Here is a 25,808-nt window from a genome sequence, read left to right on the forward strand (position 1 = left end):
GGAGCAGCCACCCATCAGCCATCCCCCCCGGGTGGCTTCTAATCATCAGCCACCCCTCAGCCACCCGGGGTGGCTGGTGGGTGGCTGCTCCTCGCCAGCTACCGTTTTAATAGGATATGATGGATCAAGGCACTCCAAGGACCGAATTCTATACAGCAGGCTCGTAATATGATTATTCACGTCAACTTATGGCACCCGTCGTGTGTGCGAACGCGTCCATCTTCAACTATTCTTGGAAAACGATGCAAGAGAGACAGGGGCTAAGAATCACGGATCACAAAATCATACACACTTCAGTCTTCCCGCAGCTCCCGTCTGTTCTTTTTTTCCGTTGCGTGTTCCACATCGTTTTCCTGGAACAAAGGTCTGAGTGTCGCTCCACGTCTTTTGCCCTCCTCTGGGCATCATCGCGCAGAGCTAACAAAAGATCACCTTGCAGTGCGTCCCGCTGAGGGAAATGGGAGTGCTCCTGGCCTGGCTTGGAACGAGGGTCTTGCGGAAGCCCAGCCTCAAATGGATACAGTGGCTGATCGTCCTTGAGCTGTCAGGGGGAGGGCAAGTGGAAGACCTCGGCCTGTGCCACTCATATCCTAAGAAAACGCGAGCTGGCGAGGAGCAGCCACCCAGCAGCCACCCGGGGTGGCTGGTAATTAGCAGCCACCCCACAGCCACCCGGGGTGGCTTCTCGCGATCAGCCACCCAGCAGCCACCCATGTGTGTGTGGGTGGCTGTGGGGTGGCTTCAATTGATCAGCCACCCSGGGTGGCTGATGGGTGGCTGMYCSTCGCCACCCMCCCSWYTTKTTAGGATATGACTGAGGCCACATCTCCAGACGAATTGAGGTAAAACTCTTCAAAGATGTGCTGAAGTGCCTGCAGGGAGATCGTACACCTGCATAACCATCTCAATGGCCCGATCCACCAGCTTGTGGGGATCTTCATGGAGGGCCTCATTGCAGGGAGGGAGCCACGTCCCCCCTTGATTGGGGGAGTCATATCCTAACAAATGGGGTGGGTGGCGACGAGCAGCCACCCATCAGCCACCCGGGGTGGCTGATCAATTGAAGCCACCCCACAGCCACCCACACACACATGGGTGGCTGCTGGGTGGCTGATCGCGAGAAGCCACCCCGGGTGGCTGTGGGGTGGCTGCTAATTACCAGCCACCCCGGGTGGCTGATGGGTGGCTGCTCCTCGCCAGCTCGCGTTTTTTAGGATCTGAGTCTCTCTCCTGCTGGTACGTGGCATTGCAAGTGAGCCTTCACAGCTCATCCCATTGGGAGCTCACGGAGGCACCAGCTTGCTTTGAACCGGAAAGCCAGGACTGGTAGGCCTTTGACCAGTGCTGGCCAATCACGGTCCTGATTGCCACCTCAACAAAAGTCTTGTGTTGACAATCAATGAGGGTGACGAGCTCCTTTCGCTCCCTTGCCTCCCTGGCAGCAGCAACAGGGGCATTCGAGGTGTCACTCTCACTCTGGGCTGCCGCCTGCGTTGGCTCCAGAGGGTTGAGCCTGTTCTTGGCCACCACAGGATAAGGTAGAGGAGGAAGCTCTCGGGAGAAATCCACCATTGGGCTATGAGATTGTTTGCCCCCGCAATCTCCCTCGCCCCGCCATGGTTATTGCTGCGCATGACCCTGTAAAACAAGGAAAAGGAAGCTGGCCCATCGAAGAGCTTTCCGATGGCTACCAATGTGCAGGAACACGACCGCTAAGTAAGTCTCGTGACATTAGTGTTGTTGGCAGCGAGCTTCGCAAGCTCTGATTGCGTCTGCCACTTCGCAGCGGAAGCTCGATGCCATGTGTGTGACCCGTGGTCTTTCAAGTTCACGAATCAATGATTCAGCAAATCATGATTATCCTTCTTTCGGTAGGAAGCGACGACAATTTCAAGATTTAGAGCCAAATTTGGACGACACGACCGGACTGCATGGGACTCATATCTTTGTGCTGGGTCCATACTGATCATGATTCTCATTCCAGCCGATTGCAAGCCAAGGCGGTCGGCTAGCGCATGGATTTGAAGATAACTTAACTTACAAGGCCCCACTTCTTTCGATCGATAGGGATCATGAATGCACGCTAAACGATGGAATTACAGTAGATGCGGATTGCAGGTGGACCACCGACCGGATTTTTAGAAAATCCGGGCATAAGTTAAGGGCGTCGCTAGCTGACTTGGTCCTATCTCGCAAAAATGTCGATAGACTCAACGAACTGATTATGAACCGTAACTTGACTCAGTTTATGAATAAATCGTGATCCATGCATGCATTTCTAAAGATGAATCTCAGGCGGTCCCAAGACGCATCTGGTCATCTGTGATGCTTGCGTTGAGCGCGTGCGCTTTGCATGAACGCACAAGTCTGCGAAATCGTGCGTCAGAGACGAGGAGTCTTCAAACGATGGCTCATGATCAACAATCTACGAACCATGACGGTGAAATTCCATTGATGGCCAGAAGCAGCTCCGACGTGCCAGGAATCCATCCTGAAGCATATATCGTGAAAAGTAAAGGCTTCAGGCTACTGCTTCGAGCCAAGCGCCAGCCAATTGCGTAGCCATTAAGCGGGCATACCGACGCAGTTGGCTGTGCGGTTGAAGTCAAGCGTGCAAGCCTCGGCTTCTGCTGATGCGAGGCATGTTCGGGGACGCACCTCGCGACATCCGATCTGGATCATGACAACAAATTAGTTCACGCTAGAAACACGCACATCATGCATGTCGATGCACTCTATCAGATGGCGGTTGCGCTCGCATGGAATGTTCTAGGCATTGACATTGTTGATCATGTTTGGACCGGCGACGGCACGGAGAGAGTGACGCCAGCGGATGAAGGAGAGTGCGTCAAGACGTACGGTCGGCGGGTCTGGTGCCGCTCTGTAGCTCACGAATGAGCTGACAGGCCTGCTCTTGGACGTCGCCGCCCTCTTTGAAAAGTCTGAAGACGGTGGTGCGAGGTAGCATGCTTGTAGCCTTGTTGAGCCGGGTTTGGAAGATCTGGGCTTGTCTGATCTCTTGCTCAGAGAGGGCCCGGGAGGTTCGGACAGCTTCGGCAGCTCGACCGGTGTAATTTGAGGTTGGCAGATCCAAGACTGTGGGCGCCCTGGGCGGATAGGAGGTGTCGAAGAAGGGCATCTCTGGCGCATCGGTGCGACGAATGGGGCTCGGTTGCGTCAAAGCACTCTTTGGAGCGGACGGCAAGGTTTGGCCTGCAGGGGCAGCGTTACTGGTCGTGGATGCGTCAGAAGCCGATGAGGCGGAGAATGCGGAGGAGTCGGGTGTGCGAGCCGCGGGAGTGCTGACGTCGCGGATGAAGATTCCACGAATCTGAGAAGGACGTTCTGCAGCCAAGGCACAGTAAAGCTCGAGGTCGAGCTCACCAGAATCGCCGATGAGGATGAATTGGGAGGTGCGAAAGTCGTCGAGGATCTTGGCCACGTTTGCGCGCTTGCGTTCGCCGGCTGGTTCGAGCCAGCTGGAAAAGAGGCTGCGGGCACCGCTCGGGTAGTGCTTCAAGACCAGATGGCTGATTGGCAAACGAACTGCCTCTAGGAAGTCGAGCACGAGGTTGTGAAGCTCGAGAGGCGCGTTTGTGACGTAGTGCAAGCCGACACCGAGATCGGTCATGGCGTGGTACCAAGACGAGATGCCTTTGACTTCGGCGTCTTTGTAGGGTAGCACAAAGACGTTGCGCAAGATCTGCTTTGCACCTTGAACGACGCCAGTATGCTTTACGGTGTCGTCGATGTCGGAGATGACTCTGACGCGACGCGGATGGTCTTCGTGAATGGAGCAGCGGCGCCATGGAGATTCTGGCCCGGTTGATGCGGTATCGGAGGAGTCGGCGAGGAGCGTGGCCTTGACGTCGAGGGCTTGGATCTGGTGGGGTGCTGCCTGGAGCAGGTCGGCGTAGTGACGGCAAAAGGCATTGAGCATGTGCCATGGGATGATGAGGCGATGCTCAAACTGGCCGGTAGCGTCGGCGGTGAGACGAGTTGAGGCCATAATGAGACGGTTGCCGCGAGAGTCGCGGGCGACGTCGCCATTGATTACTGGAGAGATTTCGATAAAGACGTCGTGATGCGGGAGACGGTAGACCCAATAGTCGTGCAAGCGACGAGAGAGGTTGTTGTGGAACAAGGAGACCTCGTCTGCACTGCGATTGAGCCACTGTGCCGAGCCGCCGGAGAGGACGGTGTCGGATCTGGATGGCGTGCGGATGGAGGGGACGTCTTGGTGAAGCGGCTCGTGATCGTGGCTGGGACCTTGAGCTGCCTTTTTGGCGGCGGCGTGATCGGTGGGGAAGGCGTGGAGGTTTTCCATGAGGCGTACGAGCGTCTCGTCGTCTGCATTTTCGATCAGCTTGCGTGCGATCCTTTCGGAGCTGTGCGGGTGACTGGATGAGTCGGTGTCCTGGGGCAGAGAGGCTTGACTGCTGTCCATCTCTTGTGGTTCGTCGACGAATGGCTGGGAAGGTTGAAGCACGCTGGAATCGGGGGCGAGGGACTGTATGCGAGGGAGACCTGCGAGTTGACGAGCCATCTGGTTGAAGATTCGTTGACTGCGGCTGGGAGAGTCGAGCACTTTGGAAGCAAAGCCGTGGATGGAGACGTGGAGCTCGATTTCTCCGTCCTCGAGGTCTTCGGGTGCATCGACGGTGGCCCAGCCCTGGGGATGGCGGTCGCGTGCGACCTTGCGCTGAGCCCAGCCGGGGAGGAGGACGACGTTCTGCGCACCTGCACGGAGCGACATGTCTCTGAAGCGAGGGAGCGGTGCGCTCGAGGAAAAGGAGGCTGCGGCCGAGGGCGAGCGCGAGTGCGATGTCGAAATGGCGGAGGCCAGTTGGGGCTGGAAGCGGGCACGGGCTGAGCCGGCGACGGCTTGCCAGTCACGAGAAGCGAGATAGTCTGCGCTGGATGACAGCAGATTTGCGGCTCGACTGCGGATGCGGAATCGACTCATGCTGGCACGCTCCTGAGTTGTGCGAGTTTGATGCTGATCATCTTCGTGCATGAACGAGAGATGGGCGCGGAACGAGGTGGGAGAGAAATCAGAGGGTTGATACGACGGCGTACATGGTTCGCTGGCCCAGAGACGTATGATGCAAGATGCGACGATGTTCAGGGAAAGGTCGAGGGACGCATGAGGCGGTGATGGAGGATGAATGGAATGGAACGATGAATCTTCTAAGGGGGCCGGGAAGGGTGGAGGTGGCCGTGCGCATCGCCAAGCTTGATTTGTAAGCATTACACAGCAATCAGTTGGTCTGGGGGATGATGCATGGCCGCCCCACGTTTTCTTGGGCTGCAGCTCCGAGCAGCGAACAGGTCAATCGGATCCAAGATCAGATCATCACAGCCCAGCCCAGAAGAAGCCGCTGATTCGCGAGCAAAAGTCGGAAATTGTGGGCACCTGTGAAAATTGTCGGTCAGCGCGCGGGGGGACGGCGGCGAGAAGCCAGGGTGCACCGACACAATTCACGCTATTTTGTGCCTGTTTTCCACAGTCAGGGTTAGGGCGGCGCGCCGCTCGGGGCTGTTTGAGAAGAAGTCGGATGGCCAACCCAAAATGGCCACAATTGGCTGTTGATGAGTCGATCTTCGCCACCCCCAAGTGCGACCCTTTGCACCCTTTCGCTGCATCGCTACCACCACCACCCCCCCCACCATCCTTCCCCTGCCCCTATCACATCGCCGCCAAGCCCCACCAGCTTGCTCCTATCTCGCACATCGCCATCACGTATCCATAGCCTCTCTAGTGTTCGGGTCACTGTTCTGAGTTCATAGGCACGTTTCATTCTCCAGCTTGACGTCGCCTCCGATCTAGAATATTCCCTTCACCCTCGCCATCCATCGCCGCCCTTCACCATGACCAACGGCATCGACACCCCTTCTCTTCCGCCCAAGGGCGACACCTCCTGGAAGATCACCAACAAGATCGCAAAGGCCGAAAAGGAAGGCCGCATCTGGTGGAGCTTCGAGTACTTCCCGCCCCGCACCGCACAGGGCCTCACCAACCTCTATGACCGCATCGAGCGCATGGCCGATCTCGGCCCCGAGTTCGTCGACATCACCTGGAATGCAGGTGGTCGCACCTCCGACCTCACCGCTTCGCTCGTAAAGACCGTACACACCTACATCGGCCTCGAGACGTGCATGCACCTCACCTGCACCAACATGCCTCGCGACAAGATCGACACCGCCCTCAAGGAGGCCAAGGAGTTCGGCTGCCGCAACATCCTCGCCCTCCGTGGTGACCCTCCCGCCGGACAGTCCGAGTGGGAGCCGCACGCCGCCGGCTTCACCCAGGCGCAGGAGCTCGTCGAGTACATCCGCCAGCAGTACGGCGACTACTTTGCCATCGCCGTCGCAGGCTTCCCCGAGGGCCATCCCGAGGCAGTCGACGGCCCCGAAAAGGAGCTCGAGCGTCTCAAGTCCAAGATCGACGCCGGCGCCGACTTCATCTTCACCCAGATGTTCTACGACTTTGACATCTTTGCAAAGTGGGTCAAGGACGTCCGGGCCGCCGGCATCACCTGCCCCATCATTCCCGGCGTCATGCCCATCCAGACCTACGGCGGCTTCCAGCGCGCAACCGCTCGGTTCGGCACGCTCGTGCCCCAGTACTTCCACGACGCCCTCGACCCGGTCAAGGACGACGACCAAAAGGTGCGAGAGATCGGCACCCGCCTCGTCGGCGACATGTGCAAGAAGATCGTCGGTACGGGCCTCGGCATCAGCGGCCTGCACATCTACACCATGAATCTCGAGAAGGGCTCGCGCATGCTCCTCGACTACCTCGGCCTCACGCCGTCCGTCAACCAGGTCAGCCCGCTCCCCTGGACCCCCAGTCTCACCCCCAAGAGGCGAGACGAAAAGATCCGCCCCATCTTCTGGGCCAACCGCGCAAAGAGCTACGTCAACCGCACAGAGACCTGGGACGAGTTCCCCAACGGCCGTTGGGGCGACGCGCGCTCCCCCGCCTACGGTGACGTCGACGCGTACGGTGTCAAGCTGCGCTACTCGAACGACGAGGCCAAGGAGATGTGGGGCACGCCCCAGTCGCTCGACGACGTCAAGGCGCTCTTCCAGCGATTCTGCGCCGGCCAGATCAAGGCGCTCCCCTGGTCCGAGACGCCCGTCGCACGCGAGACGTCGGTGATCAGCGAAAAGCTCACCAGGATGAACCAGCTCGGCTTCCTCACCATCAACTCGCAGCCTGCCGTCGACGGCGCTCGCAGCGACGACAAGGTGCACGGCTGGGGCCCCAAGAACGGCTACGTCTACCAGAAGGCGTACCTCGAGTTCTTTGTGTCGCCCGAGGATCTGGATGCGCTCATCGCTCGCATCGAGGCCGACGTGCAGATCACCTACCACGCCGTCAACGCGCAGGGCGACATGCGCACCAACACCAACTCGGAAGCGCCCAACGCCGTCACCTGGGGCGTCTTCCCGCACTGCGAGATCATCCAGCCCACGATTGTCGAGTCGATCTCGTTCCTGGCGTGGAAGGACGAGGCGTACGAGATCGGACGCAATTGGGCCAAGGTGTACGAGCCGTCGTCGCCCTCGCGCAAGTTCCTCGAGACCATGTTTGACAACTACTTCCTCGTGAACGTGGTGCACAACGACTTCAAGGCGGCCGACGCCATCTTTGAGCCGTTCCTCAGCGCGGCCAAGGGCGCCGAGGCCAACGGCGCGCTCTCGGGCCTGGGTGCGAGCGTGAGCGACGCCGCTGACAAGGTCTCCAAGGCCATCTCTTCGCTCGCCAACGGCGGCGCTGCCAACGGACACGCAGCTCCGCAGACTCCCGCACCGGCTACTTGAAGCGGCAGTGCACCTGACATGGATCCACTCTAGCGAGCCTCAGCCTCTCTGATGCTCGCTCGGGCCGAGGGCTGCATCAACTGCGGCGCCTCGGTGGCATCCAAGCAACATGGCTTGATGCTCGATCCATCACTTTCACTTTTTTTGCATTCATCCACCTCGTCGTATTTCGGACAATCCAACCAAACAACCACTCCTCGGGGCTTCTCAACGCAACGTCACGCATTCTGTCTTTTTTGCTTTCAACAACGCATCGTACTTTTTCTCCGTATACCTCTTTCGTCCATTCGGTCTCGTTCCCGCATCTTGTTTCCATCATACACATGATACATCTCGGCACTCTTTCTCTCTCTCTGCTTGTACGACTAGTTCAACCTTGTCTCTCGTCTAATGCTGTTCAACACCCGCAATCTTCATACATTCAGAGAACTCCATTCGGCGCGTGTGTGTGGCTGCGCATCATCGGGTGTTTCGAAATTGAGCGCAGTTGCGCAGGCGGCGAGTGCGATGCGATCAGATCACGCTCCACTCGTCGAATTTCCGGTGGCGAGGCAGCGGCGGCCGGCTGCTGCTCCACACAAATCCAGGCCAGCGGAGCGAGTGTGCATTTCACGGGTCTCGGGGCTCGCGCGCTCGCGAAATGCCCAATGCATGGATCAGGGCTCAGTTGCGCGTCGACTCCATCGTGCCCTTTCTCCCTCTCCTCCTCATCACCACACGCCTCGACGGCATCACATCCCTTTTCGCACGCTCGAGACGGACCGCAACGCACCCAGCTTGCAATCTTATACCACCACCATGGTCAGCCTCACCACCTCGGACAACGAGCAGTTCACCGTCGACCGCGATGTCGCCGAGCGATCCGTGCTCATCAAGCAGATGCTCGAAGGTGAGACAAAGCCTAAGCAGGCTCGATGACGACCACTTTGCCAGCTACAACATGACTGACCGCCTGCTCTGGTGCGCTCGAACCTCCCGCCCACAGACATCGGAGACACCGAACAGCCAATTCCCCTTCCCAACGTGTCTTCCAACGTCCTGAAGAAGGTAGGTCTCCGCGGCATCCAGACGGTCATTTGAGGTAGATCGACGTGCAGAAGCTGATGCCACCCCTTTCGCTGTTCTGCCGCCACGACACAGGTCCTCGAGTACTGCTCGCACCACCGCAGCGACCCTCCCGCACCCGCAGATGACGCCGAGGAGTCTCGCAGACGCACAACCGACATCTCGGACTGGGACGCCAAGTTCATCCAGGTCGACCAGGAGATGCTCTTCGAGATCATCTTGGCGGCCAACTACCTCGACATCAAGCCGCTTCTCGACGTCGGCTGCAAGACAGTGTACGTGTGGCCCTTCCATCAATTCTATCAGACAGGGCGTGCAGGTCCTTACTGACTCCCAGCTCCTTCTTTGCAGTGCCAACATGATCAAGGGAAAGACACCCGAGGAGATCCGAAAGCTCTTCAACATCCAGAACGACTTTTCGCCCGAGGAAGAGGCACAGATCCGAAAGGAAAACGTGAGTATCCGACGCAAATTTCCTTTCAAGCGCAGTTGCCAAGCCGAGCACGCCACTGACTTTTATCACCCATGTCGCTCCTTGCTCTCCGTTCCCGACCAACAGGAATGGGCGGAGGACCGCTGATCGAGCCTCGCGCACCTGCTGCAAACCGCAAGTTGGACGTGTCGTATTTTCCACATGTCGTTCACTGCGCCGATTTCGAGAATGCCATGATTCCCCGTGCCTCTTCTCTTCCTGCGCTGCTCGCTGTGTGTGGATCAACACCTCGTGTGACTGAGATTGTGTGGATTGCGTGTGGTCTTCGCACTGCTGGGTCGAGGCGCAGTCAGGCTCGACTGAGAGGCCCGAAACTTCATTTGAGACTGGCCGAAATCCCCGTGTGTGTCACAAAGCTAATCGTGTCGCGACGCATAGCTTCTTGCGCTGCGCATTTGTTGTTGTGTGCCTCTGGCTTGATCGTCGCTGGCCGTCGGACGACGGAGTGAGTAGATGTTGACACCTCTCTCACGACGCCACGGATTCAAGATCGTCGTAGGCACTCCTTCACTGTGATCGTTACCAGCCGTTGGGCATTCTCCTCAAACGAGTCTCCGAACGAACAAACGTCCGAACAAAGCTATCGAGCTTGAAGCTAGTGTGGTCACCGTCAGCTGCAGAGCTGTCCTCTTGCAGACCGTCTCCCTCTCCCGCTAACTTCCGCAGGGCTGTAAGAGATTACAAAATGGGCACACTCTTCAGTCGTCGTGCTTGTGCACCCGCTCCTTCTCCTTCGACTCATCTTGAGCTGGCACGACATCAACCTATACACGCAAGATGGAAGCTTTCGAGAGTCCCGACACCAAGCCGAAGCGGCTTCGCGCAGCGAAAGCGTGCGATATATGTCGTAAGTATCGCCTCCTGCCTTCTGCACTGGACGCAGCTGATCGTTTTTATGGGTGGGTGTTGTATAGGGACGAACCATCGCAAGTGTCCTGGTCCTGCACCTGGTTCGGATTCGTGCGTGCGATGCCTCAAGCAGAACAAGCAGTGTACATGGAACACGTACAGCAAGGCCTCTCTTCGGCGCTCCGAGTCCGCATCTCCCACGATCAAGCGTACACCCGTGCGAAGAGCACTGTCCACACCATCGCAGCAGCTTACTCCGGTGCCACTCACGCCCACTCGCGCCAGGAGATCGTCCACATCGAGTTCATCTTCCAGCGAACTATCGACGCCCACCGACTCGCCTGCAGTGCCCTCGTACAAGCAACCGTTGGAAGTGACAGCATTTGGCCCATTGACCGAGAAGCCTTCGGCCGAGGAGATTCCGAGCTACTATGCCGACGCTTTGGCACTAGCCAACCGCCATGAGCTGCTCATCTTTGCCATGCCGCTGCGCGAGTGGGATGCGTCGGTGCGGGCCCAAAGTCGCCTGCACTGCGTGACGCCAAGCTGGGTCGACCCGCAACCGACACGGCAGGAATCACTCGACGTGCTACGTGCGTTGCTCGACGACGTCGAACCAGCCACCGAAGAGCCCACGCCACCTCAACCCTCTTTCCCGGAACAAGCTGAAAGTCAGCAGGCAGAGGAGGTACCGATGTCGCTCGACCCAGCCCCATTCGGTGAAGGTATCGCTGCTGAGTTGGCGGGTCCATCAATCGGGGCAGAGCTTGAGCCTGATTTCTACATGAACCCGCCAACGGGGAACAAGTCGCCCTACCGACAGCACTGCACCCACGATCCCTTCCTCTTTTCCTGCGCGCCATCGGCAGACATGCACACTGGTGTCGAGACCAGGTGGAGTGCGTCATGGGACGACGCCATGCCCGAAGTTCTGCGCGACGCATCCCAAATGGACACACTGGACGCATACCTCACGCCCCCGTGACACGCAGCTGGCCACGCCCCCGTATCACGACATCTACTCCGCACCTATAATGAAAAGCCGAGGGCTATACGAATCGAAATCTGTAATCGTTCTGATGGAATTGTGCATTGCATGCGGGACGTGTGGAAAGGGTGCGACTGTTGTCTAGTCGTCGTCCTCTTCCATGGCTGCTGCGGCGTCGGTGGAGGGAGCGGAACGGCGGGAGCGGGCGCGTCTTGCGCCTGCGTCGACATCGAGATCCTCGCCGGCATCCTCGGCCTCTGCACGCAACGCCGCGAGCTCCTCATCGCCATCGACGGTGCCATCTTCGTCATCGTCCTCGTCGTCGTCGTCATCGTCATCCTCGGCGCCGTCCGACCTTTCGACGTCATTGTCACTGGCAGCGCCATCGGCATCCGCATCTGCATCACCGTTCGCATCGGCACGGGGCTCGTCGCGCTCGGCCTCTTGGCCTGCTGCATCGGCATCAGCGGTATCTTGGTCGGCCTGCTCGACGGTCTCGTCGATTTCGTCGTCGCTGGGCTCGTACGGGTCGAGGTGGCCGAGGTCGTCGACGTTGCTGCGCGCGTGGAGGCGACGCAATTTCTCGCGGTCGGTGAGCTCGCGGTTGGCGAGCAGGATGGCGTCCCACTTGCCCGGGTAGCGACGGTCGCGGTTGCGCAGCTTCTCGTTGTTGGCGAAGCGCGAGCGCCACACGCGTAGAGTGAAGCGCATGCCCACCTTGTGGTAGTAGGCGCGTGCCTTGGGTGGGGCGGTGGAGGTGAGGCCGTCGCCGTCGGGCTGCTCGCTGCGCTCCTTGCCCTTGGTGGCTGCGGATCGCCTGGAACGCTTTTGGCGCTCGAATTCGGATTGGGGCGGGAGGGTGGAGTCGATGTGGTCGGCTGCGTTGTCGCCCTTGGGACTGGTCTCTTCGTCGTCGTCGTCGCCGAAGAGATCGTCGTCTTCTTCGTCGGCAGTGTTGGCTGGGGCTGAGGCAGCGCCTTTGATGGGGTCGAAGTTGGCATCAGGGTCTGCATCAGGAACGCCGTCGTCGAGGGTGAGGACGAGCACGTCGTGCGCAGTCTCTGCGGTATCTTTGGGTACGTAGTCGCGCGCGAGCTTGTAGGCGGTGGCGTAGTCGCGTTTGAGCAGCTTGGGCGATGCTTCGTCCTCGTCTTCGCCCTGTGGAGGAATGGGGAATTTGCCGGTGCGTCTTCGCTTTCGGAGTCTGCGTGCGTTGGTCTCCTCCTTGTCCGGGTTGTCGAGTAAGGTCATGGGCTCTTCTGGGTCCTCGGGGATGTCTTCGCCTGCGGGGAGATAGTAGGAGACGCGCTGTTCGCCGTCTGCTGCAGAGACGGGGCGGAGGATGGCTACGTCGAGACGAGGGTCCGTCTGGGGAATGCCGTTGACGATGCGACCGGGCGGGTCGATGAAGCGGACGACCTGGTAGTTGGTGGCCCAGGTCTCTGGGTCCGGGAGGAAGTCGAATACCTGTACGGCCTTGACGCCCCTCTTGTGCGGATGTTTGAGGGAGGCGAGTGGCTGTTGGGCATCCTTGAAGGACTGTTCGATCTTTGCGAGTTGTGCCTCGCGGGAGATGTCGATGCGCTGAGTGACTTTTGGTTTCTGGACCTGCTGCTGAGCCTTGAGGTGGGTGCCGAGATACTCGGTCCTGCGCAGCCAGGAGACGTCGTCTGCTGCGAGTGCGGCTTTTGCGCCTGGGCCGAGGGACTGTGTGTGTCGCTGCTGGAGGGCGGCTGCGAGAGCGGCTTGTGAGGCGGGGTCGTCGGTGGCATTGAGCGAGGTGATGAGGCCGATGGCGCCGGGAGCCGAGTTGGTGGTGGCTGCGGCGGGGAGGTTGGTGGCAAAGTCCTGGAGCAGGAAAGCATCTGCGTCGTCGAGGTCTTGAGCGTTGAGGGATGCGTTTGGCGGGACGGAGACTTCGGAGAGATCGCCCTCCCAGAGGTTCTGGAAGTTGGCGAGGTCGATGGGCATACCGGCGTGGACGTCGACGATGAGGGGCACGGGCTGCTGACTTGCGAGGCGGTCAGCAAAGTGAGCGTTTGCGTATCTGGATGGCTCTGCGGGGATCTTGACGAGCTTGGGCGGGTAGGGCGGGAGGGGGATGGGGTTGGGGTACTTGACGCGGTCGATGAGCTCGCGTCTGGAGCGGGAGGTGGAGGCAGCTGAGGCAGCTGCGGCGCCAGAGCCAGCAGCAGTACCAGCACCTGGCATGTTGGCACCACCGTTAGAGTAGGACATGGTGCCGAGTCGGATGGGGTGAGTTGTGTGGCGGTTGGTGGTGGTTGGACGGAAGGCGACGTGCGCAATCAGTCCATCAACGCAACACCCTTTCGAGCCTTCGAGGCTTCCAGTCTTCTCATCCGCTTCGACGCGTCTCGGAGCCGAAATTTGGAACTGTGCGAACTAAAGGTCTAACACTGACCGGAACCGCAAAACGTGCATCCTCCCGCGAGACGCAACCGAAACGCAATCGTCGTCGCCCCCTTTTTCCCAAAAATGCTCAATAAATGCGAGCGAGAAAAGGCGTTGTAAGGCATTGTTGGCTGCTCTGTGCGCGTTTTGGGTGCGTTTGGCTGGGTTTTGGCTGCTTTGGCCGCCGTGTGGAAGCGGCGTCGGATCAAAGCTCGTCCTCCCTTCTCCACCTCATCGTCCTCATCCATCCTCGTCCATCCTCGTCCATCCCCATCATCTCGACAGGAATCGGCTCGGCAGCTGTGCGGATAGCGTCACGCCTAGCGCACACACGCACTTTGCTATCGCTCGGTGAGGCTCCTTCCTCACTGCAATGCAGTCGACACCGCATCACCGCCAACGCCAACGCCACCGTCTTCGGCGCCCTTGATCCAACTCAAAGCTCTTCTCCTCCGCTTTCCCGCATGCTCGACGATAGCCCACGTTGAGCTGCTGCCCCTACATCGCCGCCGCAAATGCCGAACAAACACTCCACCAGCTACGCAAGATCCTTTCTCGACTCGCTCCTCACCCCCAAGAATGGCACCGCTCCCACCACCCCCACCCATCCGCAGTCCTACTCGTCCAACTCCACCACCGCAACCGCCAACACCGCGTCCTCGTCCGCTTCCTCCTCCAGCGGCGTAGCTCCTCTCCTCACCGCAGCATTCAAGCCGCACAAGCCCTCCTCGCTCTCCTCCTCGGCATCCGCTTCCGCCTCCGAGGATGGCGCGGCGCCAGATCGCGACTCGTCCGGCTACGACGCCCATCTCCCCTCCCAGCTCCTCTCCCAGCCAGACAATCCACCCAACGGCTTGACCGACGACGACGACGACGCCTCCTCCGTAGCCACATCGCCCCCGCTCTCCTCCTCCTTCAAGGCGCACCAGCTCTCCATCCAGGCCCTCTCCCACCACCGCACCTTCTCCACCAGCAGCAGCAGGCGCACATCCACATCGGCCCCCACCACCGACTACGCAGCCGACATCCTCGCCATCCTCAACGACGTCCATCTCGACGAGGAAGAGCGCATCGACAAGGTCAGAGCCACGCTCGCCAACGCTCTCTACGCCATCGAGGGCCTCCCTTCCCCCTCGGCGCGCATCGACAACCTCGTCCTCGACCTCATGCATCGCCATCGCGAGGACGTCCAGCCCAGCGGCTCCCTCTTCCCCACCAACCCCAGCCAGTCGCCCGTCCGCCGCCCCGCTTCCATCCGCACCTTTTCCACCTCGCGGCCCTGGACGCCCTCGCGCCCTTCCTTCTCGCCCGCATCCTCCTTCGGCACGCCTACAGAGATCCCCGCCACACTCTCGCTCGCCTCCCAGCGCGCCACCTCTCCGCATCTCGGTTCCAGCGCACTCGCCTCGCTCGCTTCCCCCACCGCCGCCGCCGCTTGGCCTTCGTCGGCCGCCAACGCAGCTCCCACCACCAGCGCAAGCCCGCGTCCCCATCCGGGCGTCATCGGCTCCGGCTCTCCGCGTGCATCTCCCCGCCCATGGAATCGAACCCTCTCCAACCTTTCGTCCACCAGCCTCGCCTCTTCCAACGGCGCTGCCCCAACCACCACCACCCTTTCCACCCTCCCTCCAGGTGTCATCGGCGGTGCCACCAGCCGCCCAGCCTCTCCGTCGCCGTTCGGCTCGCCCAAGCTCAACATCGCCGCCATCGAGTTCAAGCCGCGCGTAGCCACTCCCACCGCCTCGTCCACCGCTGGCCCTTCCGCTACACTCACGCCAACTCCTCATCTCGTGCGCCGTCCCAGCTCCAACTCCAGCAGCACCAACCTCGCCCTCGCCAACAAGAGCCACGCTGGCGCCGGTGACGATGATGACGACGAGTTCTCGCCCTTTGGCTCCGTCAAACCCACCCAGCAGCAGCCCATCAGCTTTGCTGGCTTCACCGCCTTCGATCCCAACGCCGGCTGGACCTCGGCAAACCACGCAAGCAACGACGCATATCAGCACTGGTCCAACTCCGACGCACACACCAGTCTCGCCCCGCCACCCGATTCGAGCGAGGCCAAGCCCGACACCAGCGCGCCCCTCACTCCTTTTGACATGCTCTATTCCATCCTGGTCACCGGCACCAAAGCCGGCTCGTCCGAGTGGAGCCCAGAGCAGGTGGACGAGGCGCTCGTCATGCACAACTACGACATCGAAAAGACGCTCGCTGCCATCTGGAACAACGACGGCAAGCCGCTCGGCGACGGCTCCCAGTCGCTCCTCGCCGGTGGACCCTCGCTGCCCCGAGCACCCGTTGCGCTAGCCTCCACCGATTCACCCCGCGCTTTCGCGAATCCGCTGCCGGCCACCGCCGGTGTCAAAGCCGGCGTCAACGTCATGTCCAGAGAGGCGCTTGGTCTGGCTGCCACGCGTGGACAGCGTCCGGGCCTTTCGCGCTCGGGCTCGTCCCAGTTGACGCCGCGATACGAGGTCGCTGCCGGTGCTGGTGCGGGAGCAGGCGGAGCAGGTGCCCGAGTGTGCCGCTACTTTTTGGCCGGAGAGTGTCGACGCAGCGACTGCCGCTTCTCGCACGACCTCGACAACCGCGCCGTATGCCGCTACTGGCTCAAGGGTCATTGCGCTCACAACCCGTGCAACTTTCTGCACGACTACGACGCGCTCAACCAGCTCGCCACGGGCATCGTCTCCGGCCTCAATGTCAGCGATAGCAGCCTGCAGCGACAAGCAACGCCCGAAGCGAGCGACTTCGCTGGTGCCGCGAGTGGCAGCGATGCAAAGGAAGACTTCCCTGAGCTCGGTGCGACGGGCAAGGACGCAGGCTCCAAGAGCTCGTATGCGGCGACGCTCGGAGGCGGTGCGGATGCATCCAGGAACCGGTGGGCGGCTACGGTGCAGAAGAAGGCGCCGGCGGATGCTGCGACCCGCGCGCAAGACGATGCGCAGGGTGTGATTAGCATCCATTCCAAAGCCGGGCCCATCCGCCCACAGCCAGCAGCGGCGACGACCAAGCCCACGGGCAAGGCGTCGTCGTCGTCAGCAGCGGCGCGAGGCTCAGCTCGTATTCCGCTGCGACCGTCTGCGCTGCTTCCGACGCTTCTAACGGGCAGCAGCGCGTCCGAGACGTACCTCGCGCACCGAGGCGATGTACTGTCGTTGGCGGAGCAGAGGAACAAGCTTCTGTCGCGCGCATCCGAGGCGTATCGCAAAGGCGACGTGGCGTCGGCGAGCAAGTACAGCAAGGAGGCATCGACGCTCAACCAGCAGTACGAGAGCGAGTCGCGCACGGCGGCGCATGCGATTGTCAAGGACCGACTCGGCGAGCTGCGTTCGCGGCTCAACGATCCGAACTTGTCCGGCTCCAACTCTGCGCAGAGCACCGAGGCTGGTGCGCGCAGTTTGCGCGGCAAGGTTGTGGGCAACGGTCTCGGTGTGTGTCTAGGCGTACTGCGGCCCGGGGCATTGCAAGGCTCGATTACGGCGAGCCTGTCGATGGAAGAGCGCACAGAGTGCCTGTTAGACCTGCATGGCTTGCACGCCAAGGAGGCGGTGGAGCTGACCGAGGAGTTCCTGCTGGGTCTCGAGGCCGAGGGCATCCAGGGACTCGCGTATCTGGCCATCGGCAAGGCAAAGCACAGCAGCAAGGAGACCGACAAGCGCCGCGTCAAGGTGGGCGGCTTTGTGAGGCAGTTCTTGAGCAGCTACTCGTATCCGTTTGCCGAGAGCGACGGCGTGCTTGTGGTAGATCATCTGTCGCACTCGTAGCACACCACAAGGACAATCAAAGTAAACATTCACACACACACACACACACACACACACACACACGTATGATGATGACGAGCGAGCGAAATGTGCTTTCCACTGAATATTTGGTGCGCGATTTTACCTCTTTCATCCGGTTTTGGACCTTTCGATTTTTTTTTTTAAGGGTGGCCTCCACCTCTTCTTGACCTTTTCTGACCGCACCTTCGCAGGTTCTCTCATATCCATCACCGAATCTTCGCTCCTGGCTGGATGCGCCTGCGCCCACTCGCCCCGCATTTGCTCTCTTCTGTGCTTCAGGCTCGGTCAATCGGCACCACCTCTGCACTTGCACGCGCATCTACCGCCCAGGCCGTGTGGACGCGCAAGATGGCGCTGCGCGACCGGTATCGTGACTGGCCCAAGGAGGCGTTGCTTGCGCGCATCGCCGAGCTCGAGGAGCAGTCCACCGCCCAAATAACTGCGCACTTACGACCCAGCACGCTCGAATCCGCTCCTTCCGGCTCGTCGATAGATCCAGACGGAAGTGTGGAGGGAAAAAAGGGAAAGGGAAAGAAGGAGAAGAAGCCCAAGGAGTTCGACTTTGGCGCGGCGGGATGTCGCAAGATCGCACTGCGCTTTTCGTACGATGGCGCGGGCTACTCGGGGCTAGCTGCGCAGAACACCACTGTACCAGGCTCGGGGTCGTCGCTGCCCACGGTGGAGGCGGTGTTGTGGGACGCAATGTGCACTGCGCGCCTCGTGGATCCTGCGTTGGGCATGGACGGCGCCGGATTCAGCAGGTGCGGACGAACGGACCGTGGCGTATCGGCGGCTGGCCAAGTCGTGGCGCTTTGGGTCAGGAGCAAGAAGCTCAACCACTGGACGGCGAGGCTTGAACACCAGGCCAAGTTTTCTTCGGACCCCATTCCGCTGTCGGAAGACCACGAGGCGTTGGAGGCGAAGCGCAACGCTCGACTTGAAGCCACGGAGCTGCCCTACGTGCAGATCCTCAACCGCATCCTGCCGCCCACGATCCGCATCCATGCATGGTCGCCCGTGCGTGCCGACTTTTCGTCGCGCTTCGACTGCGTATACCGTCACTACAAGTACTTTTTCCCCGCCGGTCCACCCTCGCTCTTCCTCGCCCAATCCTCCTCYTCCTCGTCGTCTGCTGCGGAGGCGACATCGACGCGGCTGGACATCGGACGCATGCGCGATGCAGCTGCGCGGCTGGTGGGCGAACACGACTTCCGCAACCTGTGCAAGATCGATGCGTCCAAGCAGATCACCAACTACCGACGGCGCATCGACGGCGTTTCCATCGACCGTGTCTCTTCGCACTGGCCCACTACACCCACCAACATCAACAGTACGCACGAGGGGGACGAGGAGATGTACGTGCTCAATCTGCGCGGCACTGCATTCCTGTACCACCAGGTGCGCAACATCATGGCCGTCCTCTTTCTCGTCGGTGCGCGCCTGGAGCAGCCTTCGGTGGTCCAGGAGCTCATGAACACGCACGAGGGCGCCATTGCTACCGACCGTGTCAAGATGCGGCTCGCTGCCCAGGCCGCGCGTCAGGGCGATGGAGTTCAGTGGTGGCTTCCCGTCAACGCCACAGCCACCACTACTGGTGCATCCCCAACCGACGTGCCGATGTGGGTCGACCGTCCTCCCACTCACCCCGAGGATGGGCGGTTGGAAATCTACGCCACCAAGCCCAACTACGAGATGGCTTCGGACCGCCCTTTGGTGCTGTGGGAATGCGGCTTCCTTCCCACCGACGTCGAGTGGCGTGTTGGCGCATACGACGGCCCCCTCGACCAAATTTCGGGCCCTGAAGCGGATGAAGATGCGTGTGCGGCAAGTTCGGCGCTGCTGCGCGTGCACAAGACGTGGACGCAGCACGCGGTCTCCACCGAGCTCGCACGCCACTTTGTGCTCGCCTCCGCCCCGCCGCACGGTACACTGCCGAGCCGGACGAGGTTCCAACATGCCGCCTTTCCCTATCTCGACTCCAAAGTGCAAGGCGGTAGTGCGGGAGAGGGAAAGGGGGCGGTGGTTCCGTTGGGAAATGGCACGGGCAGGGGCGCGGCGAATTACGTGCCGATGCGCGAGCGCCCGCGCGAAGAGTCGTACGAGCTCAAGAACCAACGCTGGGCCGACACCACCGGTCGACGTCGTGCGGAACGCCGAGCCGAAGCCCAAGCCGAACCCGCATCTCACGACGACTGAAAATTGCAAAACGCCATTGTCACACCATCATCCTTCAAAAGTGGTTTGGGAAGCACGAACGAGTGGATGAGAAATTGCATTGCGAGGCGCGGGGAGGGGAGTCTAGAATCGGAGCTGGCCTTTCGTGCGCGGGAAGGGGACGACGTCCTTGACGCTGGCGGTGTTGGTGATCCAGGCAAGCAACCTTTCGACGCCCATTCCAAAGCCTGCATGTTCCACCGCTCCACCGAACCTCTTCAGCTCGTCCGTGTACCATCCCAACTTGTCTGCGCTTGCACCCAGCTGTTGCAGGTTGTCCGCCAGGACGTCGGAGCGGTGTTCACGCACCGATCCGCCCACGAGCTCACCCAGCTCGGGGATGAGCAGATCGAAGCACTCGACCAGGTGCGCTTCGAGCGGCGCGGCGCGCTTCATGTAGAACGCCTTGTGCGCGAGCGGGTAGTGCGTCACAAACACCGGGCCCATCTGCGCGGCCAGGTACTTTTCATGCTCGCTTGCCAGTCCCCCCTCCTCGCTCGGCTGCACCTCAAACGTCCCCCCCGGTGCACGCGAGAGGATGTCCAACGCTTCGCGGAAGGTAATCCTCTTCCACTCGTCCCGCACCACCTGCTCCAACCGCTCCCTATGCTGGGTGTCCCCCAACGCCTCCATATCCTCTGCCCCCTCCAACGCGCTGCGGATGGCAGCCTTGACCATGCCCTCGGTGACGTCGAGGATGCCGTCGAGGCCGGTAAAGTACATTTCGACTTCGGCCATCCAGAACTCGACCAGATGGCGGTTGGTCGCACTCCTCTCGGCGCGAAAGGCAGGGTTGAGCGTCCACACCCTGCCCAAGCCTAGGCCGGCGGCTTCGAGGTGCAGCTGCGAGCTGACGGTCAGGTACGCCGGTTTACCGGACCAGAACGACTGCATCGGCTGCTGAGCGCGCACATCCGCATCGGCGACCACCTGAAACACTTCGCCGGCGCCCTCGCAGTCGGAGGCGGTGAGGACGGGGCAGGCGATCTTGACAAAGTCGCGCGTGGCGAGGTAGGCTGCCATGCCGCGTTCGACACGGTCGCGCGTGCGTGCCACCGCCGCATACCGCGGCAGCCTCCCCAGCAGGTGCGGATTGCGCCGTTCGGCCAGCGACGCAGCATACGCTGCCTGCTCCACCTTGTGCGTCAGCGTCGCCAGCGGGTACGTGGGGTCGCTTCGCGCGAGCATCTCGACCGTGTGTGCATCCAGCTCCACCTCTTGCCCTGGTTTCGAACCGCGTCCGCGCTTAAGGTCGCCGACGAGACGCACCGCCGTGCCCACGGTGAGCCCCGCAGTGTCCGGATGCGATCGTACCACCGCCTGCAACGAGCGCGCGCCCGCCAACGATCCATCCGTCACCTCGAGAAACGTAATCGCCTTTTGCTTGCGCGTCGACCGCAACCACCCCTCCACCCGCACGGGCACCTTGTCCTCTCCGCTCTGCAACGACTCGTACGCACGCGCCATGACCCTCGCCAACGACTCTGGCACCTCCTCTACCTTGCGTCTTGCACTCGTACTCAACCGCCTCTCGTCTCCAAACCTGCCCACTGCCCGTTGGGGCTTGTTCTTCTTGAGACTCGATCCGAACACGTCGCGTTTGGTCCTTGGCCGCGACGGTGCTTGTGCGGTCTCCTGTTCCCACGGCTTGGGTTTGGCGTGTTTGCCCGCCTCAAGCTCGCGCCAGATGCCCTCAATGTCGTAGTTGAAGCGCGCCTGTTCGGTCATGACATGCACCATGCACCAGTCTGCATCGACGAGACACCAGTTGCCGTCGCCCTTCTTCCCTCCCGCCTTGGTCCTGCTCGTGACGCCCAACGCGGATGCATCGGCTGCCGACATGACCAGGCCCTCGTACCGCACGGGCTGAATGCCCTCCTCATCATCGGGCATCTCGTCAGCCATTTCGTCCTCTTCGATCTGGGGCGACTCGCCCTCGTCTACGAGTTCCGCCTCTTGCAGTCTGAGGATTTCGGCGAGTTCGGACTCTTCGCGCTCCGACGCCCGTTCGGCAGCACGCCTGTCTTGGCGACTGCGCGCCTCGCCGGTGATGGCCCACTTGGATCTGAGGATGCGGCGGATGCTCTCGACGCCGACGCGGAAGCGCTGCGAGAGCTCAACAACATCAAACTGGTCCGGATCCGATGCGTGCAGCAGCCGAATGCCCTCCTGTGCCTCGCGCGACAGGATCTTGGGCGGCCTCCATCCGTCCGGGAACTTCTTCTGCAGTGCGATGCGGTGCACCGCCCAGTCGGGCAGACTCTTTCCGAGCTCGTGTTCGATCCTCGACATTCCCTTTGGTCGGGGTGTGGCCGTCGACGCCGACGCTGAGGCTTGGGTTGATTGGGATGGCGGGGTGGTGGGATGGTAGCGGGGAGCCGATGGACCTGGACCGAGGAAGGCGTCTAGGTCGAGTTCAGCTTCCATTGCGGGCGGACGGAGGTGCTTAAGGAACCTGCCGATATCCAGGGCGACACGACGCACGCTGCCGGCCGCGCTGCTCTTGACCTGCACCACGACGATCCAGTCGTTGTCGCCGTACGCATCTGCACTCGGATCCCGCGACAGCGAAGCGGGGTGGATGAGCGTAACTGGGGTGAGCTGGTCCTGCTCGTCGCTCGGGCGTGCTATCAAGTTGGCCGACGGCCCGCTGACGAGATGCGCCTTGAGCGCCGCCACCGCCTTGGGTTCTTCGACCTTGGGCTGCAGCGGGATGTAGGAGAAGGCGTTGGAGGCAGCTGTGTCCACAAGCTCGGGTGTTGATTCTTCGAGCTGAGGCTCTGCTGGTGGATCTACGGTCTCGGTCTGGAGGAACCACGGGATGGCGGGGTCGGTGCCGCTGAGCTCGTCGCTCACATTGGAGGGTGTTACTGCTTCTGCATGGTCGTGTTCGTATTGCTGCTGTTCCGGTGCGGCTCGACGAGGCAGCTGTCGGGGCAAGCTGCGCGCTGCACTTGAGCTGAGCAGACGATGCGCTGCGGTGGATGGTGTTGTGGTCGTACGCGAGCGCGGCTCTAAGCTGATGACTGCGTACGAGGTGGATGGGAGGGGGTTGGCCGCAGTAGCAATCGGCGATGCCAGGCTGGTGGCTGCTCTGCGAGACCACCTCGAAGCTCGCGTGAGCATGTTTGCGGGTATTCAATTCTGGTTGACGTGTTGGTGGTGGTGGCGGAGGTGGTGCTTCTTCTTTCGAATGCTCAGTTGTGAGAGTTGCTGCTCCACTTTTTCTCGGCGAAGTGGAAGAAAAAGGGTTCAGCTTGGGGCGGCTCGAGAAAATCGAAGGACAGCGCTGACTCAGCATGACCTGAGCGTTGGAATTTGATTCCGTGCGAAATGGCGGCGGCGGCCGAGGCGACGGGCAACCATCTATCTGCTTTGGACTCTTGTCGGCGGCGGCGGGGCGAAGCTTGTCACCATCTCGTCGTTGTTGCTACCATCCGTTGATCAACACCCAGCACACATCATCATCATGCGTAAGTCTCCCCCCCCCCCCCCCCCCGTCGTACCACGTATGCCAGCGCTTGGTTTGGGATTTGCATGTGCTGATGCGGGTTTCTGTTGGAGATTGGTGTAGCCGTCAAGCAGCTCGACACGCCATACCCACTGATCGATGCGGATCCGCACTTTTCGCGCGTGGTGCGCAGTTTCCGCGGTTCGGACTACGCCGCCTGGGCGGGAGCGACTGCCGCTTTCCCGTCGGCGATCTATATGATGGAGCTGTTTGATCCGACTCGACCCAAGCGCGGGCTGGGCAGTGCGCTGCGTCTGTCGTCGTTCCTGGGGCTGTGCGGTGGCTTCCTGTTTGCCTACCAGCGCTCCTCGTTCCGCTTCTGGGGCTGGCGCGAGAACGAGATCGAGCAGCAGGCCAACAAGGCTGCGCTCGACGCGGGGATCAAGCCTCCCGGTACCGATCCGAGCAAGAGCGACCTCAGCGAGTACATGCAGGGCGTCGCCCACAGGAACTCGGCCTTCTCCCAGTTGAAATTCAGTAAGCACGAACCCCCCGACCCCAATTCTCTGATCCACCAACGCTCAGTTTTGCTGACTAGATGTGCGCTTTGACAGGCACGCTGCCTTGGTTCAACCTGGTCGACCACCCATACCACGGAACGCAGCAGGAATCGTCGTCGTCGTCGTAGAATGCCTCGCTGCAAGTGGGGCATTGCACTCTGCGCTTTCCCTGTGCCCAATTTCTTTCGAATCGACTCGTCCAAAACTCACTGTGCCAACACGAGCATGCTTTCCACGAGCCGCAGCGCGTTCTCAGACAACGAGGAGGCGGAAGAGAAAGAGAGAGAGAGAGAGAGAGAGAGAGAGAGAGAGCAAGAGAGAGAGAGAGAGAGAGAGAGAGAGAGAGAGGGAGGCTAACGTGCAATTGACAGAGAGTGAGAGACAAGATAAAAGTACAGAGCGGGCGGCAATACGCCCAAGCAACCACTTGAACACCGCGGTGGCTTGGGGGGACTAGAGCTGGTTCTTCTGGGCGGGCAGTTCGGCCAGCGCCTGTTTGAGATCCTTGTTATCCGGATCGAACTGGAGTCCCAACTCGAAGGCCTCCCTTGCCTCCTTCCACCTCTGCAACCCGACGAGCGCCTTTCCCTTTCTGTAATGACCCTTTGCCCACGGTTTCTTGAGCTTGGTCACTGCCTCTGCATCGCACAGCGCGCCGATCCAATCCTCGCAGCTCGCAAACGCCGCGGACCTGTTGGCCAGACACAGGCTCAGCTCGTCTCTCGCCACCTGGTTCGCCTCCCACAGCGGCCTGCTTGCCGCGACGTCGATGGCGAGCGTGTACATCTTGACCGCCTCGGCCCAGTCCTTGTTTCGATACGCCGTGTTGCCCTGCTCCTTGGCCTGATTGATCGCCATGGATCGCTGCGGCGCAATGGCGTTGGGCGGGGGTGGAAAGGCCACGTTGGGTGGAAGACCTTTGATCGAGCGAATGAGCGCATTGAGCACCGTCAGATCCAGATCCGGCACGGGCGTATGCAGCGTGCTCGTCTCGGCATCCAGCGCGAGCGGAACGTGCTGGAAGCCGGCATCGGTGATGGCAAGCTGCTCGGCGGTAGGTGCAGGTGGGCCCTGCTGTGGTCCTGCGTTCATCCTTGCCAGCAAACAAACCGCAATCGATCGTGCAAGTTGATGTGCAAGTGCAAGATGGAGCGTGAGGGGTGGGGGGGTGAAGTGCAACCGGTCGGAGCGTGGAATGCGCCGTCCACCCCCGCTTGGCATCTGGCAGCTCCACCTCATCACCCTTTCCCGCCTCTTTCCAGCGCCAACCAGCGCCAACCAGCGCCAGAAAGGCTGAGCTGGCCGATTTCTTCTTGAAAATTCGCAACTTTGTTAGATCGTTCAGCAAACCGACTCGCACGGTTCAGCGCCGCCGTCGCTGTCCGCGCTGCATTCCCACTCCACACTCGGTCCAGGGTCCTGCTCATCCTCATCCCCTTTGTTGCGCTTCACCCGCTCTACCTCGCGCTGCTTCGCTCCTCGCCACACCTTCGCACCCGACAGACACAGTGGACGACGCTCGTAACACCTCCTTCACTACTCTCGCTATCGTTGTCGCCACCGCTACTTGGGCTGGGTTTCGGCGATGATCCGCTTCATCCTCGTGCAGAACCGGCAGGGCAAGACGCGGCTGAGCAAGTTCTACGTTCCGTACGACGACGACGAAAAGATCCGTCTGCGCGGCGAGGTGCATCGCCTCATTGCACCACGCGATCAAAAGTACCAGTCCAACTTTGTCGAGGTAGGCTCCCGTTCCCCCTTCTTGACCCTCCTCCAACTCTTGGCTGACATTGGTTTGTTTTGTGGGGGGGTTGAAAGTTCCGCAACTACAAGCTGGTGTATCGTCGGTATGCGGGGCTCTTCTTCTGCGTATGCGTGGATGCAAACGACAACGAGCTGGCTTATCTCGAAGCCATCCACCTCTTTGTCGAGGTCCTAGGTACGTCCACTCCCCCCCTTCCTTCCCCTTTCCCAACTTCAAACCTCAACTCACACCGACTTTGACTGGGGCAGATGCGTTCTTCGGGAACGTGTGCGAGCTCGACCTGGTCTTCAACTTTTACAAGGTATACGCTATCCTCGACGAGGTCTTTCTCGCCGGCGAGATCGAAGAGACTAGCAAACACGTCGTGCTCGCGCGACTAGACCAACGTAAGCC

General features: G+C 60.7%; 9 protein-coding genes across 9 annotated transcripts in view; 5 read left to right on the plus strand and 4 right to left on the minus strand.

Annotated features, from left to right (window-relative positions):
• Window positions 1-2,848: 2,848 nt before the first annotated feature.
• Window positions 2,849-5,017, minus strand: PAN0_013d4682 (uncharacterized protein; the record flags this gene model as incomplete). Its single annotated transcript, XM_014799810.1, has 1 exon — window positions 2,849-5,017. One exon carries the CDS (start codon window positions 5,015-5,017, stop codon window positions 2,849-2,851), a length of 2,169 nt encoding a protein of 722 aa, XP_014655296.1.
• Window positions 5,018-5,871: 854 nt separating this feature from the next.
• Window positions 5,872-7,830, plus strand: PAN0_013c4683 (methylenetetrahydrofolate reduct; the record flags this gene model as incomplete). Its single annotated transcript, XM_014799811.1, has 1 exon — window positions 5,872-7,830. The coding sequence occupies one exon, from the start codon at window positions 5,872-5,874 to the stop codon at window positions 7,828-7,830; it is 1,959 nt and encodes a 652-aa protein (XP_014655297.1).
• Window positions 7,831-8,481: 651 nt separating this feature from the next.
• On the plus strand, window positions 8,482-11,222 carry PAN0_013c4684 (uncharacterized protein; the record flags this gene model as incomplete). Its single annotated transcript, XM_014799812.1, has 8 exons — window positions 8,482-8,719; window positions 8,816-8,877; window positions 8,971-9,170; window positions 9,247-9,383; window positions 9,455-9,600; window positions 9,678-9,729; window positions 10,137-10,235; window positions 10,303-11,222. 8 exons carry the CDS (start codon window positions 8,482-8,484, stop codon window positions 11,220-11,222), a joined length of 1,854 nt encoding a protein of 617 aa, XP_014655298.1.
• Window positions 11,223-11,366: 144 nt separating this feature from the next.
• Window positions 11,367-13,463, minus strand: PAN0_013d4685 (paf1-domain-containing protein; the record flags this gene model as incomplete). Its single annotated transcript, XM_014799813.1, has 1 exon — window positions 11,367-13,463. The coding sequence occupies one exon, from the start codon at window positions 13,461-13,463 to the stop codon at window positions 11,367-11,369; it is 2,097 nt and encodes a 698-aa protein (XP_014655299.1).
• A 689-nt stretch (window positions 13,464-14,152) lies between these two features.
• Window positions 14,153-19,621, plus strand: PAN0_013c4686 (tRNA pseudouridine synthase 3; the record flags this gene model as incomplete). The annotated part of the gene is made up of 2 exons (XM_014799814.1): window positions 14,153-17,400; window positions 17,617-19,621. 2 exons carry the CDS (start codon window positions 14,153-14,155, stop codon window positions 19,619-19,621), a joined length of 5,253 nt encoding a protein of 1,750 aa, XP_014655300.1.
• Window positions 19,622-19,723: 102 nt separating this feature from the next.
• Window positions 19,724-22,765, minus strand: PAN0_013d4687 (uncharacterized protein; the record flags this gene model as incomplete). The annotated part of the gene is made up of 1 exon (XM_014799815.1): window positions 19,724-22,765. The coding sequence occupies one exon, from the start codon at window positions 22,763-22,765 to the stop codon at window positions 19,724-19,726; it is 3,042 nt and encodes a 1,013-aa protein (XP_014655301.1).
• A 343-nt stretch (window positions 22,766-23,108) lies between these two features.
• PAN0_013c4688 (NADH-ubiquinone oxidoreductase 21 kda subunit) lies at window positions 23,109-23,778 on the plus strand (the record flags this gene model as incomplete). Its single annotated transcript, XM_014799816.1, has 3 exons — window positions 23,109-23,112; window positions 23,214-23,627; window positions 23,705-23,778. 3 exons carry the CDS (start codon window positions 23,109-23,111, stop codon window positions 23,776-23,778), a joined length of 492 nt encoding a protein of 163 aa, XP_014655302.1.
• Window positions 23,779-24,103: 325 nt separating this feature from the next.
• Window positions 24,104-24,742, minus strand: PAN0_013d4689 (tetratricopeptide repeat domain containing protein; the record flags this gene model as incomplete). Its single annotated transcript, XM_014799817.1, has 1 exon — window positions 24,104-24,742. The coding sequence occupies one exon, from the start codon at window positions 24,740-24,742 to the stop codon at window positions 24,104-24,106; it is 639 nt and encodes a 212-aa protein (XP_014655303.1).
• A 493-nt stretch (window positions 24,743-25,235) lies between these two features.
• PAN0_013c4690 (adaptor protein complex sigma subunit) overlaps window positions 25,236-25,808 on the plus strand; it is a gene marked incomplete at both ends in the record, with an annotated part of 688 nt that continues 115 nt past the window's right edge. The window contains 3 exons of the mRNA XM_014799818.1: window positions 25,236-25,391; window positions 25,469-25,589; window positions 25,664-25,801. Of these exons, the coding sequence (XP_014655304.1) occupies window positions 25,236-25,391; window positions 25,469-25,589; window positions 25,664-25,801 (415 nt within the window). The remainder of the gene's footprint in view (window positions 25,392-25,468; window positions 25,590-25,663; window positions 25,802-25,808) is intronic.

This window comes from Moesziomyces antarcticus, assembly GCF_000747765.1.
Source record: "Moesziomyces antarcticus DNA, scaffold: scaffold_v10013, strain JCM 10317, whole genome shotgun sequence".
NCBI classification, from domain to species: Eukaryota; Fungi; Basidiomycota; class Ustilaginomycetes; order Ustilaginales; family Ustilaginaceae; genus Moesziomyces; species Moesziomyces antarcticus.